Genomic DNA, 11,046 nt, shown 5'->3' with positions numbered 1-11,046 from the left:
TTTTGCCACTTACTAACTGCATGGCCTTGTGCACAGTATTTAATTTCTCTGACCCTTTGTTTTCTCCTCTGTGAAATGGGGGCAACATGGTGAGGAATGAACGAACTAATACACGTGAAGTGCACAGTGTAGTGCCAGGCACACAGTAGGCTCTCAACAGATGCCACTGTTACCACTATTACTCAACTGAGCTGTTGTATTCAGAAGATAGGCTCGGGTGGGGAGACGCATGCAGCAAGGGACAGTGACAAGGAGACAGAGGGTAAAATCATCTTTGCAGCTTCTCTGCCTTGGATCTGGCTTTGCTTCTATCATATCCCAAATTGGGGAAACCAAGAACAGATATAGTAGCGAACAGTCTCCATTCTGACACTGGAATCCCTCTGCATTTCAGTATCAGTGGAAGGTAGGTAACAAATGCCACTCACTGCCCCGAACTCTTCCACATCTTGGACAGAGGACAACACAGCCCAGAGAGTCAGAGTGTATTTATGGGCAGGGCTGGGTATAACAGGCTATGAATCCAGAACAGTGTCAGGAGGATCCAGTTTCCCACTGGCTGGCTCGACGGAGTCCCCTTCATGTTGCTGTCTGATGTACTGATCCAATAGGGCGGTCAGATGGAGGGGCTGGTGCTGAAGCAGGGAGTGTGTCTGGGCCATTAGGAAGGTGAGTCCTCTAACCAGCTCCCCCTGCACCAGGTCCAGGCTGGGAAGCTTGGAGTAGTTGATGAAGCCCTGCCTACTGAGGATGGTGTCGTCAATGCAGCCACCTGGAAGGAGATGGGGTCAGTTGGGCTCCCCACAAATGCCTTTCTTGGCTCAAAATGATGTTCCAACCCAGGGATCTGCTCTCCACTGCTCTTCCTCACCTCTCAGCCTTCCCTGGTATACTGGTTCCCATTTGTCCCCATTCCACTCTGCCTGGGATCAATCCCCTTCTTTCCTTCCTAATACTTCCTTCAGAAAACCTTTGCATAATATATTCACCTGGCCCCAAGCCCAACTAGGTCAGTAGTTTTCAAACTTTACTGAAGGTAAGAATTATGGAATGTGTGTGTGGGAAGAGGGACGCTTACTATACATACAGATTCCTGGACCCCACACAGACCTATTAAATCTGGATTTCCAGGGGGGATGCTCGGTATTCGCTCTAGGATTAGAACCTCCAGTAAGTCTTAGCATCAGGGGAGTCTGGGGAACACTGCTTAGTGTCCCTTAGCATTCTTCATCTGGCCTATTTGTTGTAACGATCTTCATCTGTGTGAGTTTCAGAACCCACTGCCACCATTATTAGACTCAAGGTGTCTGAACTTCCTCTCCCCACAGTGCCCTGTCCATCTTCCTTCCACTGTCCCTAGTCTCTTCTCCAGTGCTGAGGTGACCTGGGTGATAAGATAACACAGGTGTTGGAGAGGCACAGTCAGCCCTCAATAAATGGTGCCGTTGATTCAGGCTCCAAGGATGTTCCCTCCAAGGATCCCCACGGTTTTACCAAGACATGCCTAGCGGACAACACCAGGCTGCTGTAGTGCCCAATCCCCTTCACCCCCACCCCCACCTGGCAGGGCTGCTTGCTCACCTAGCAGTGGCAGGAGAGGCATACGCTTCAAGATTCGAACCATCTCCTTGACCTTGGGCTCTTCACTGACCAGCAGCAGGTTGTGCCCCACAAAAAGGGGCAGCAGATTCTGGTACTTCGAATCCTCCAGGAAGGGCTTCAGGACCTGGAACAGCATGGAAGAATGGCATACTGGGGAACAGTGGAAGGGAGAGCTAACCATCTTGGTCAGAGGTGGCCTCAGGCTAAGGGAGCAACCCAAGGGTCTCTTCACCTTCTATTTGCAGTGTAGGCACCACAGACTAGAGGACTGCTTGTAGAGAGAAAGACTATGAAATGTCACATCTAGGGAGCAGGTGCCAGGGTCTGAGAAGAACACAACCAACTCATGCCAGAGGGCCCGCTGCCTACCTGGTTGGGGAAGACCTTCACCAAGATCTTGTATTTCCGCAGCTGGTGCCGTATAAGGAGCTTGTCCTCCGCGCTCAGAGCCACATTCTGGCAGACAGCTATCATTCGGTTGTCTCGGAAAACAGCTGCTATCTCCCGGCGCAGGAGCCGGATGAGGCCTGTCTCCTAAAGTCAAGAGGGGATGGCCATGAGATATAACCTGCCTCTCCTTCTTGCACCTCTCACTCCCTCAGGGTTAGGTGCCGAGGTGTCCAGTGATGTCCAAATGTGCAAAAGATGGAGGACAGCTGGGCTCCTGACTCTCAGAGAAGAGTTACAACTCCCACTCCAGCCTTTCTACTTTCACTAGATAGCCACACTCTTTAGAGCAGTGTTTTCCAAACCCCAGAGCACTCAGCCCCCCGGACAGGTCAGCAGTCTCCCCCAGTCAACTTTATTTAATGATAGTGTTGTCAACATTACTTCAATTCTCCCTCTGACACTGTACTCATGTTGAATTATTTTACCAACTATAAATACAACTCTGCTGCAGTGTTAATTCAAAATTGAGACATTTTCACAGAACAAGACTTCTTTTTTTTTTAAGATTGTGTCTCTCAAAGTTGAGAACTTGTGGATTCACAAATGTATTCACAGGCTTCTATAAACAGTTTAAGAGAATTTTTTTTTTCAAAGTAATGATCGTAAAATTTATTTCACAGTGCAGTACTTGGAAGTCACGGTGATCTTTGCAGAACGTCATGAAAACATGAATATATACAAGTTAAAATAATGGAAGACTCACTATTGTGCTAAACCTAAGCTCTAGGTTCGCCCCGTCTAATACTGTAGCTACTAGCCACATTTGGCTACTTATATTTAGCTAAAATTACAATTAGAAATTCAGTTCCTCAATTACACTAGCCTCATTTCAAGTGCTCAATAGCCACATATGGCTAGTAGCTACCACACTGGATGGTGCAGATATACAGCCCCAAACTGTTCTATTGCATGGTATGAGTTATTGTATAGTTATAAGGTGGTAGGCACCATTGGACTCAAGGATATATTAAAAAGCAAAGATGTCACTTTGAGGACTAAGGTGTGCCTGACCCAAGCCATGGTATTTTCAATCACTTCATATGCACTTGAAAGCTGGACAATGAATAAGGAACACCAAAGAACTGACATCTTTGAATTACGGCATTGGCAAAGAATATTGAATACACCATGGACTGTCAGAAGAACGAACAGGTCTGTCTTGGAAGGACAGCCACAATGCTCCCTAGAACCGAGGATGGTGAGACTTCATCTCACTTACTTTGGACATGTTATCAGGAGGAACTAGTCCCTGGAGAAGGACATCATGCTTGGTAAGACAGAGGATCAGCAAAAAAGGGGAAGACCCTTGATGAGATGGATTGACACAGTGGCTGCAACAATGGGTTCAAGAATAATGATTGTGTGAATGGCACAGGACCAGGCAGTGTTTCATTCTACTGCACACAGGGTCCCTAGGAGTTAGAACCCACTTGACAGCATCTAACAACAACAACAACATGCACTGCTGGCTTGAAAAAAAATTATGTGAGAAAAACTTAACTGGGGAAATTCTATCCAATGGCTTTACTGTTGCATGTGCTGGGGGGAGAGTGATGCTGTTAATCAGTTTTAGGTGGGCAGTAGCTAAGTCCTGCTGAAAGAGTCCCAACACTGAAATGGAGTTGGCCAGGCAATGTCCTACAGGCTGACCCTCCGAGGCTCGTTTAAGCAGCTCTTTGCTTTCAGGACAAAACTTAGATGGGTGGGTTTTGTCCTTCCATTAGTTCTAGAGGAATCTCTGCTGAATGATTCATAGCGTCACTTCCATCGGTATTTGACATTTGACCTAAATCCCTCAGGCTGCAGTTGCTGCTCAGTTCCCTACGTTCTAGCCTTGAGAACAACTAACTAATTCTTGAGAAAATCATACAATTAGAAAACTAGAATTTATTAGGTACTTACTTTTCTTTTTTTTTACAGTAACAGAAATTGTCATTAAAGTAGCAAATCCTCCACTGGTCTGTTCTTTTTTTAAAGACAGAAAAGCTCTTTCTTCCAGAAAAATGCAGAAGCTTCAGTGCCTTTTAGGATAAGAAAGACACCCTGCCCCATCCCCATATGCTTGGGTAGCTTTTACACATACATTTTTGGAGACAAGTAAAAAACTAAGCAAATTCAGCAGGTCTTTTCAATCCATAGAGCCCAAAGGCCAATACAAAATCAAGTGCGGATTTGATTTTAAAGCACCTGGACCAGGGGTGAGTGCCTGTATGAGTGACTATGGCCTAAAGCCCTACTTCACTTTAATCCATCATCCCACCACCAGGTGATATACAGCCATTCTCCCCCTTACCTCCTTGGGAGGGCTGGGAGGAGGTGGCAGGCATCTTGGGATGATGGCAGGTTTGGGGGGTATATACTCAGTCAGAGCCAGCAGCTTCTGCCGCTCAAAGTGCATCACACGACGGTGGCGGGTAACAGCCTTGGAGCCATAGCGGACAATCTGGAGGGTGGGCAGCCGACCTGGGAGGGGAGATGGCAATGCAGGTGAAATGCAGCCTCTTGGAGGCCCTAATCTGCCACAGATGGAGAAAAAGCAGACTCTTGGCAGAGACCACCATGGTTCAAAGAGCTAGACTCAGCACAAGAGTGGGACAAGGAACTGCCTGCCAGGAATTCTGACTTTCCAAACCTCCTCTTCTAATAGGTGACTCTAGGTCTATTGCTTGATCCTTGGAGGGTACCATGTTCCCAACTCTTCTTCATGTGCAGAGATGGGAGAAAAAAATGAGAACAAAGGAGAAATTATTTTGAACACACATAAAAAAAACGGGGGGGTGAACAAACTTTTTCGTAAATGGCCAGACAGTAAATATTTTAAGCTTGGGGGCCAAACAGCTTCTGTCACTACTACTCATCTCTACCACTCCATCGTGAAAGCAGCCATGGACAATATGTAAACAAATAGATGTGGCTATGTTCAATAAAACATTATCTGCAAAAACAGGTGGCCAGCCCTGCTGGAGTTTACCAATCCTTGTTCTAAGCCAGTGGCTCTCAAAGTGTGATCCCTGAACTAGGAACATCAGCACGACCTGGGAACAGACCTACTGAATCAGAAACTCTAGGGATGGGGCCCAGGAAACAGTTATAACAAGCCCTCCAGGTGATGCTGATGCACGCTGAAGTTTGAAAACCACGGCTCTAAACATTGCTCTAAAGCCTTCTCCTATAATTCGAAGCAAGGAAAAAATGTTACATCACCCTTACAGCTCCCCAAACACATCTCCCTCCCCTCCTTCTCTTCTTGTTCACAGGCAGCAGAAAACAAAGGAGCCACTTCAAAGCCCTGAACAAAGTGATGCCTTCATCCCTGATGTAAGAGCCAAGGCTGGAGTTTCCCTCTTTCAGTCGTTCCCAAAGTTGGGATGGGATCTCAGGAAAAGGTTCTGCTAAAAAGTGGCTTTAATACAGTTAGAGACCATGGACATCTGCTGGCAGAAGAGGCTTTATTGCCAAAGGCCAAAAAATATAACTTTTAAGAGCACAGACTTTGGAGTCAGATGAAACCAGATTTCAGTCTCCCTTCTGCCACATCCTAGCTGCAACCTTGGCCAGTCACTCAATTGTTCTGAACCTTGGTTTCTTCATCTATAAAGAGGGTATAATAATGCCTTCTTCTTAGGGTACTTTAAGATTTAAATGAGATAATGCATGTAAAGCATTTATCAGTGCCCAGCATATATTAAGTGCTCAAATTCAGCCGTTAAGCAAATATCTATTGCATGCCTACTAATGTCATACACCATGCCCCCTGCTGGCCATGCTGAATGAACACAGTTCTGCAGTTTTGGAGTTTAGAGTCTAATCAGAAAACAAGCGAATAAACAAATGAAAAATTACAGGTTGTGATAGGGGCTAGGGTAATAAACAGGGTGCAAGACAGAGATTAACTGGGGAAAGCTGTTTTGCAGAGGGTGGTAAGGGAGGGCCTGAAGAGGTGGCATTTAGGCTGAGATCTTAAGACCAAAAAAGGAAGTACAGTAAGACCTGCGAAAGCCAGAACCTGTGTAAGGCAGAAACCTATCAGAGAAGGAAAATTTTATTTTCCACTAAAACGAGAGGTAGAAAAGTGGTAAGATTACACCCTATCAAAGGCGGAAAACCTGCGAGACCCGGAAAAACACGGCAGTCTCTGTCGAGTTCCAGCTATCACGTTTCATTGTATATCGCTAAAGGTGGGGGACGCTCTGGTGGCGGGCAAGTGCTGGGTGGGTTAGAGAAACAAACAAGGGAGAGGGTTGGGGTGTAAAGCATAAACACCGTTGTCATCGCTGTTAGTGGAGTCACAGGGAATTGTACGGGTTAAGGAGGCCGGAGAGCTAGCTGGGGTCAGGGGTCACGGGAGCTGTCTGGGTCAGACTACGGAATCAGTAGTAGAAAACGGGAAACAAGGACTAGAGGGCGCCGGCCGGATCGCGCCGTGAGCATTTGGGCTGCTCCTTACCCGCCTGGGGCAGGAGACCCCCTCGCAGCATCCCAGCCAAAGACCCCGCCATGGCCACCGGAGGAACGGACGGGAACTGAGAGGAGACGGAAGGAGCTAAGGATTGTGGGGCAGCTAACCCCGGGGCCGGAAACATAGGGCCGATCCACCGGCCGAAGCGGTAATCCGCATGCGCAGAGTCCGCCAATTGCTAGCCTGCCCTCCCCTGCCCACCTGGCGTCCGGTCTCCTAGCAACAACACCAGCACTGTCTGAACTGCATTTTCCTCGCCTTCGGTTCACACCAGTCGCTGATTACAATCCTTCAGTTGCTACCAGCGAAGCCTCTCTACACCCCTCAAGCCCCAGACCTTGCACTTCGGTTTACTGTTGTTTTGACCCCACCCCAACAGTTTGCTTTAAATCAACCGCTTCCCCTTGTTCCCCAAGTTCCTGAGTTTCTCCTCATAAGATCCTGGGTTCAGCCATCCCACCGGCTTTCCAGGCTGTTCCGCCCCTTTTCTTCCTCGCCCGCCCCAGGCCAACTGCCTTTTAGATCATGCCTGGAGGTGAGTAGGAAAGTGGAATGGTGGGTAGAACCGTTGGACAACATTGGGGTTCGGCCTCCAGGTATGAGGAAATATGACAATTGGTCTCATCTCTTCACAGCTAAGCTTGCCCCGACTCCAAAGGAAGGGGGCATCTGCATCACTGAAGCCCTTATCACTAAGCGAAACTTGACATTTCCTGAGGACGACGATCTGTCTGAGAAGATGTGAGTGCGCGGGGCGGGGGGGGGGAGTGGAGGAAAGGGGAGCTGGAAGATTGAAACACACAGGATGACTGGGCTGAGCTGTCCTGATTTCTCAACTCAGCTTTGTCTCCCTCTTACTCCACACATCCAGTCAATGGTAATGTCTACCTGATCAAAATCACTCAACCACTTAGAGGACACTGAACTTCTGTTAAGAGTGATGGAAAATTTTGGGAAGGGTTAATGATGACGGTTGAACCACATAATGAACATATGTAATACTGAACTGTACATGTGAAGTTGGCTGAAATGGCAAACGTTTTTGTTAACTATATATTTACAACAATTGAAAAAAAATCACTCAACCATGTAACCCTCCTTGACATACCTTCCCTCTTCCCCTTTCCCATCTTCTCTCCCAAGAGACCACAGAAATGGCATTCAATTACACCACTTTGCCAACTTTTCTCCCAGGTTTCACACCCTTGCTGAGCTGCAGACTGTCCGCCTGGATCGGGAGGGAATTACCTTTATCAGGAATTTGGAGAGCCTCCAGAATATTCACAGCCTCTATCTGCAATCGGTAACTTCTTGCCTCCCTGTCCTCTCTTCCTTCCTCTACCTCCCCCACACCATGAACTTAGTCTATCTAATCCGAAAGGAGCCAACAAGGCCATATTGTCCATTCCGTGGCATTCAGGCTGACTGAACTTCATTTAAACAACTCCCAGCTGAATCAAGAATTCTCCTGAATTAAACCCCAAAAAGAGATCCCACACAGGCTCTTAAATCACTGTTATTGTATCATACCAATTGTCTTGGTCTAAATTTTTTCTTGGTGTTTACCCTAAATCTCTCATGTATATAAATCTCTCATGTTATATAGCTCAAGCCCATTTCCTATTTTGAAGAAGAGGGTGAAAGAACTAAGTAGATTCTTCTATACTTTTCAGAACCTTCAAGGCTGTTTGTTGTTGGTGGTGGTTGCTTGGTTGATTGTCAGCTTTCTCCAGGCTGAGTATACCCAGCACCCTTAACCTTTTCTCACTTTACAAATCAAATTAATATATGCTCATTGTTGCCTCCCTGTATGCAGGGCACTGAGGCTTTTTCCATTTCCCTGTGGTCACTTGGTTTCCTTCCCTGATTCCCAAGTCACTCTTTGGTTGAGGAGTCAGAACCCATTAAACCAAACCCATTGCCGTTGAACCAGTTCTGACTATACTTTAATCAAGTTTAGCCAACCCTAAGTTTACGCACTTAACCAGCCACCTGGAGAAAGTAAATCACCCCAAGGTAGTGACAACCATTTCAAGGAGTGGGGTGATCATTCCCAGAGTGCTAGATGTCCAGCTGCAACAGTAGATGGACATAGCCTGGGGGCTTTGTCCCCTTAAAGTCCCCCCCACCCAGGTGGCCTCAGCTTGGTTTACCCACCTTGATTTCTTCCTACAGAATAAGATCCAGCAAATTGAGAACCTGGCCTGCATCCCCTCCTTGCGGTATGTAGGGTAGGGGTGGGGGAACCTGGCAACACCCCCAAGGAACTGGTTCAGACCTCTCCAAGCCTGGCTCCTTGCCAGCTAAGGACCCAGCAAGCCTAGCTCTGCTTCCCTCACCCCAAAAGGCCATGTGTCCCCACTCATCATCCAGCTGCCTAGCCAGGGCATCCAGGCACCTAGTGCCTTCCTCCCTTCTTCCAGCTGCTCTGTGATTCAGCTCTGTCTCTGTCACCTCCCTTCCCCTACAGCTTCCTGTCTCTGGCAGGAAACCGCATCAAGCAGGTGGAAAACCTCCTGAACCTCCCACACCTCCAGTTTTTGGACCTTTCTGAGAACCTGATAGAAACGCTGAAGCTGGGTAGGAACACCTTTGCCTTGGCTCAGAGAATAAGTCCCACATGGGGCCCTCCCTCCTCTCTGCCTCCAGACTCCTGTGCATGCATTACCTGCAGCCCTACACCCGAACACTTCATTCTCCAGGTGCTCCCAGGGGCTGTGCAAAGAGGAATTTTGGTTTGGAAGATGGGTCTGAGATTCTCATTGCCCCTCTCTTTGGTGTGTGCAGATGAGTTCCCCCAGAGCCTTCTCATCCTCAACCTGACTGGAAACAGTTGCACCAAGCAGAATGGCTACAGGTGAGGAGGAATTGAGGGTGGGGAGGAGGGAGTGATGCTGAGCTCCACCTACTGAGACCACGTGGACTCCCTCTCCACCTGCAAGCCTGGGGCCATGGTCCATGGCACCTTCTCCTCCCCCACCTCAGCTAGAGTCTGTGCTTTCCTTTCCATTCCCGTAACTCCACACGGACCCAACCCTTAGCCCTCTGGGACTAGCCACAGGCCCTGTTGCCCAGCCTGTGTGTGAGCCACCACTCCTGGGGCTGGGGAGCTATGGCTGTGTCTTCACATCGCCCAGGCTCCACACCCAGGGGGGCCCTCCTGGGTAGCCACTCTTCTTTCCTCCCCGCAGGGAGCGAGTGATAGGAGCCCTGCCACTACTCCTGGACCTGGACAGGCAGCCTGTGCAGGAGCGCTGGGCCTCAGATGAGGAGACAGCTTCGGGTGATGACGATGAGGAGTTTCCAGAGCTGAGTGGCCCGTTCTACTCAGAGCGAGGTGACCCACTGCCCTTGCAGCCTCCCCAGAGACCACCCCGTCCTGTGGGTTGGGGGAGGGGCAGGGTGTGGCAAAAAGCTAAGATAGTGGCCCCAAGTGCAGCTCAGCATCTGGCCAGAGGTGGTGGACAGTGCAGCTGGGCAGGAATCCATCCTAGGCATGCAGATGACCCAGTGCTTCCCACTAGAGATGGCAAGGAAGGTTTGCTGAGGGGGTCAGCCAGGAACCTTAGCCTGGGGCCCACCCACTACCCTGGCCCTTCCCAGGCTTCCTCAAGGACCTGGAGCAGGAGATAACCAGGCACAAGGAGCACAGGCAGCAGGCAGCCCTGACAGAGCACCTCCTGAGGATGGAGACCCAGCCGGCACTTACAGACCTCCCCCTGCTGCCTGAGGAGCCCATGATCGGGGACAGCAACCCTCCTGTCCCTCCTGGGCAAGAGAAGACACCCACTGAGCCTACCTCCTCACCACAGACATACTCTGCCACCAAGATCCCTTGCCCTCTGGTCTCCCTTGGCCAGCAAGACACTGCCCAGGCACATGAAGGAGCCAGGACAGTCACAGCCCCCAAGGCCCCCCTGACTGGGGTCCCCAGCACAACCAAAACTATGACCAAGAAAATCAAGAATTAAAAGTGTGGCCTATCAGCAAAGCTACAGGAACGAGGGAGATGCTGATGGGACCTCTCCCTTGTTCTCAGATGCCTCACCTGTGGCAGCAGCCCATCCCCAATAAAGTGTCTCTGGGCCTTGACTATGTCTCTCATGTCACTGCAGGCATCTCAGGGGAAGCAACCAGTAATGGCACTGGGAAACAGCCACAGAAAATACAAAGTTTTAAGAAGCAGCCTGGTTCTAAAGACCAAGTTTCTAAACTTTTAGGCACACCGTCTGAGGCCCGTTACTTGGCTTCCGGAGTCCTGTGTGTATTGTAGGAGGTGGGTGCTACCTCATGGTGGGCCCAATCTCACCACCACTTCCAGGGAGTGCGTTCCAGAGTGCCAGGCCACGAATCAAAACCTTGGGTTCCAGCTCTCCCAATAGTAGCCACTAGCGTGCTGGGCATTGCTTTGAGCTCACACACTCACACACGCCCACTGCAGGAAGCCCCCCTCCTCACAGGCCCTCCCCACAACCCTCACCATCCAGTCACCATCACCTGAGCCACCAAGGGCACGCAGCCAACTCAGTGTTACT

General features: G+C 49.3%; 2 protein-coding genes across 3 annotated transcripts; one reads left to right on the top strand and one right to left on the bottom strand.

The window, feature by feature from the left end:
• Positions 1 to 471: 471 nt before the first annotated feature.
• MRPL10 (mitochondrial ribosomal protein L10) lies at positions 472 to 6,590 on the bottom strand. The gene is made up of 5 exons (XM_049860960.1): positions 6,500 to 6,590; positions 4,346 to 4,515; positions 1,972 to 2,136; positions 1,582 to 1,726; positions 472 to 772 (listed from the first exon to the last, which is right to left on the bottom strand). The coding sequence occupies exons 1-5, from the start codon at positions 6,549 to 6,551 to the stop codon at positions 516 to 518; spliced, it is 789 nt and encodes a 262-aa protein (XP_049716917.1). The 5' UTR covers positions 6,552 to 6,590; the 3' UTR covers positions 472 to 515.
• On the top strand, positions 6,529 to 10,593 carry LRRC46 (leucine rich repeat containing 46). Of its 2 annotated transcripts, none has more exons than XM_049860959.1 (8): positions 6,529 to 7,046; positions 7,147 to 7,252; positions 7,706 to 7,814; positions 8,687 to 8,733; positions 8,982 to 9,091; positions 9,299 to 9,368; positions 9,748 to 9,848; positions 10,115 to 10,593. In XM_049860959.1, exons 1-8 carry the CDS (start codon positions 7,037 to 7,039, stop codon positions 10,480 to 10,482), a joined length of 921 nt encoding a protein of 306 aa, XP_049716916.1. In that variant the 5' UTR covers positions 6,529 to 7,036; the 3' UTR covers positions 10,483 to 10,593. The 2 variants fall into 2 exon arrangements, with proteins under 2 accessions (XP_049716916.1, XP_049716915.1); XM_049860958.1 differs by having other exon boundaries at positions 9,703 to 9,848.
• Positions 10,594 to 11,046: the final 453 nt, after the last annotated feature.

The sequence above is a fragment of the Elephas maximus genome, chromosome 19 (assembly GCF_024166365.1).
Source record: "Elephas maximus indicus isolate mEleMax1 chromosome 19, mEleMax1 primary haplotype, whole genome shotgun sequence".
NCBI lineage: Eukaryota > Metazoa > Chordata > Mammalia > Proboscidea > Elephantidae > Elephas > Elephas maximus.
Note: the sequence above shows the minus strand (reverse complement) of the source record. Positions and strands in the feature narration are given on the sequence as shown.

Coding starts and splice junctions, on each gene's coding strand:
- MRPL10 (XM_049860960.1), bottom strand. CDS start 6,551: ATGGCGGGGTCTTTGGCTGGGATGCTGCGAGGGGGTCTCCTGCCCCAG. Junction 4,516..6,499: donor GGGTCTCCTGCCCCAGGCGG/GTAAGGAGCAGC, acceptor CTCCCCTCCCAG/GTCGGCTGCCCACCCTCCAG. Junction 1,727..1,971: donor TGAAGGTCTTCCCCAACCAG/GTAGGCAGCGGG, acceptor ATGCTGTTCCAG/GTCCTGAAGCCCTTCCTGGA.
- LRRC46 (XM_049860958.1), top strand. Junction 7,253..7,705: donor GACGATCTGTCTGAGAAGAT/GTGAGTGCGCGG, acceptor CTTTTCTCCCAG/GTTTCACACCCTTGCTGAGC. Junction 9,849..10,114: donor CCCGTTCTACTCAGAGCGAG/GTGACCCACTGC, acceptor GGCCCTTCCCAG/GCTTCCTCAAGGACCTGGAG.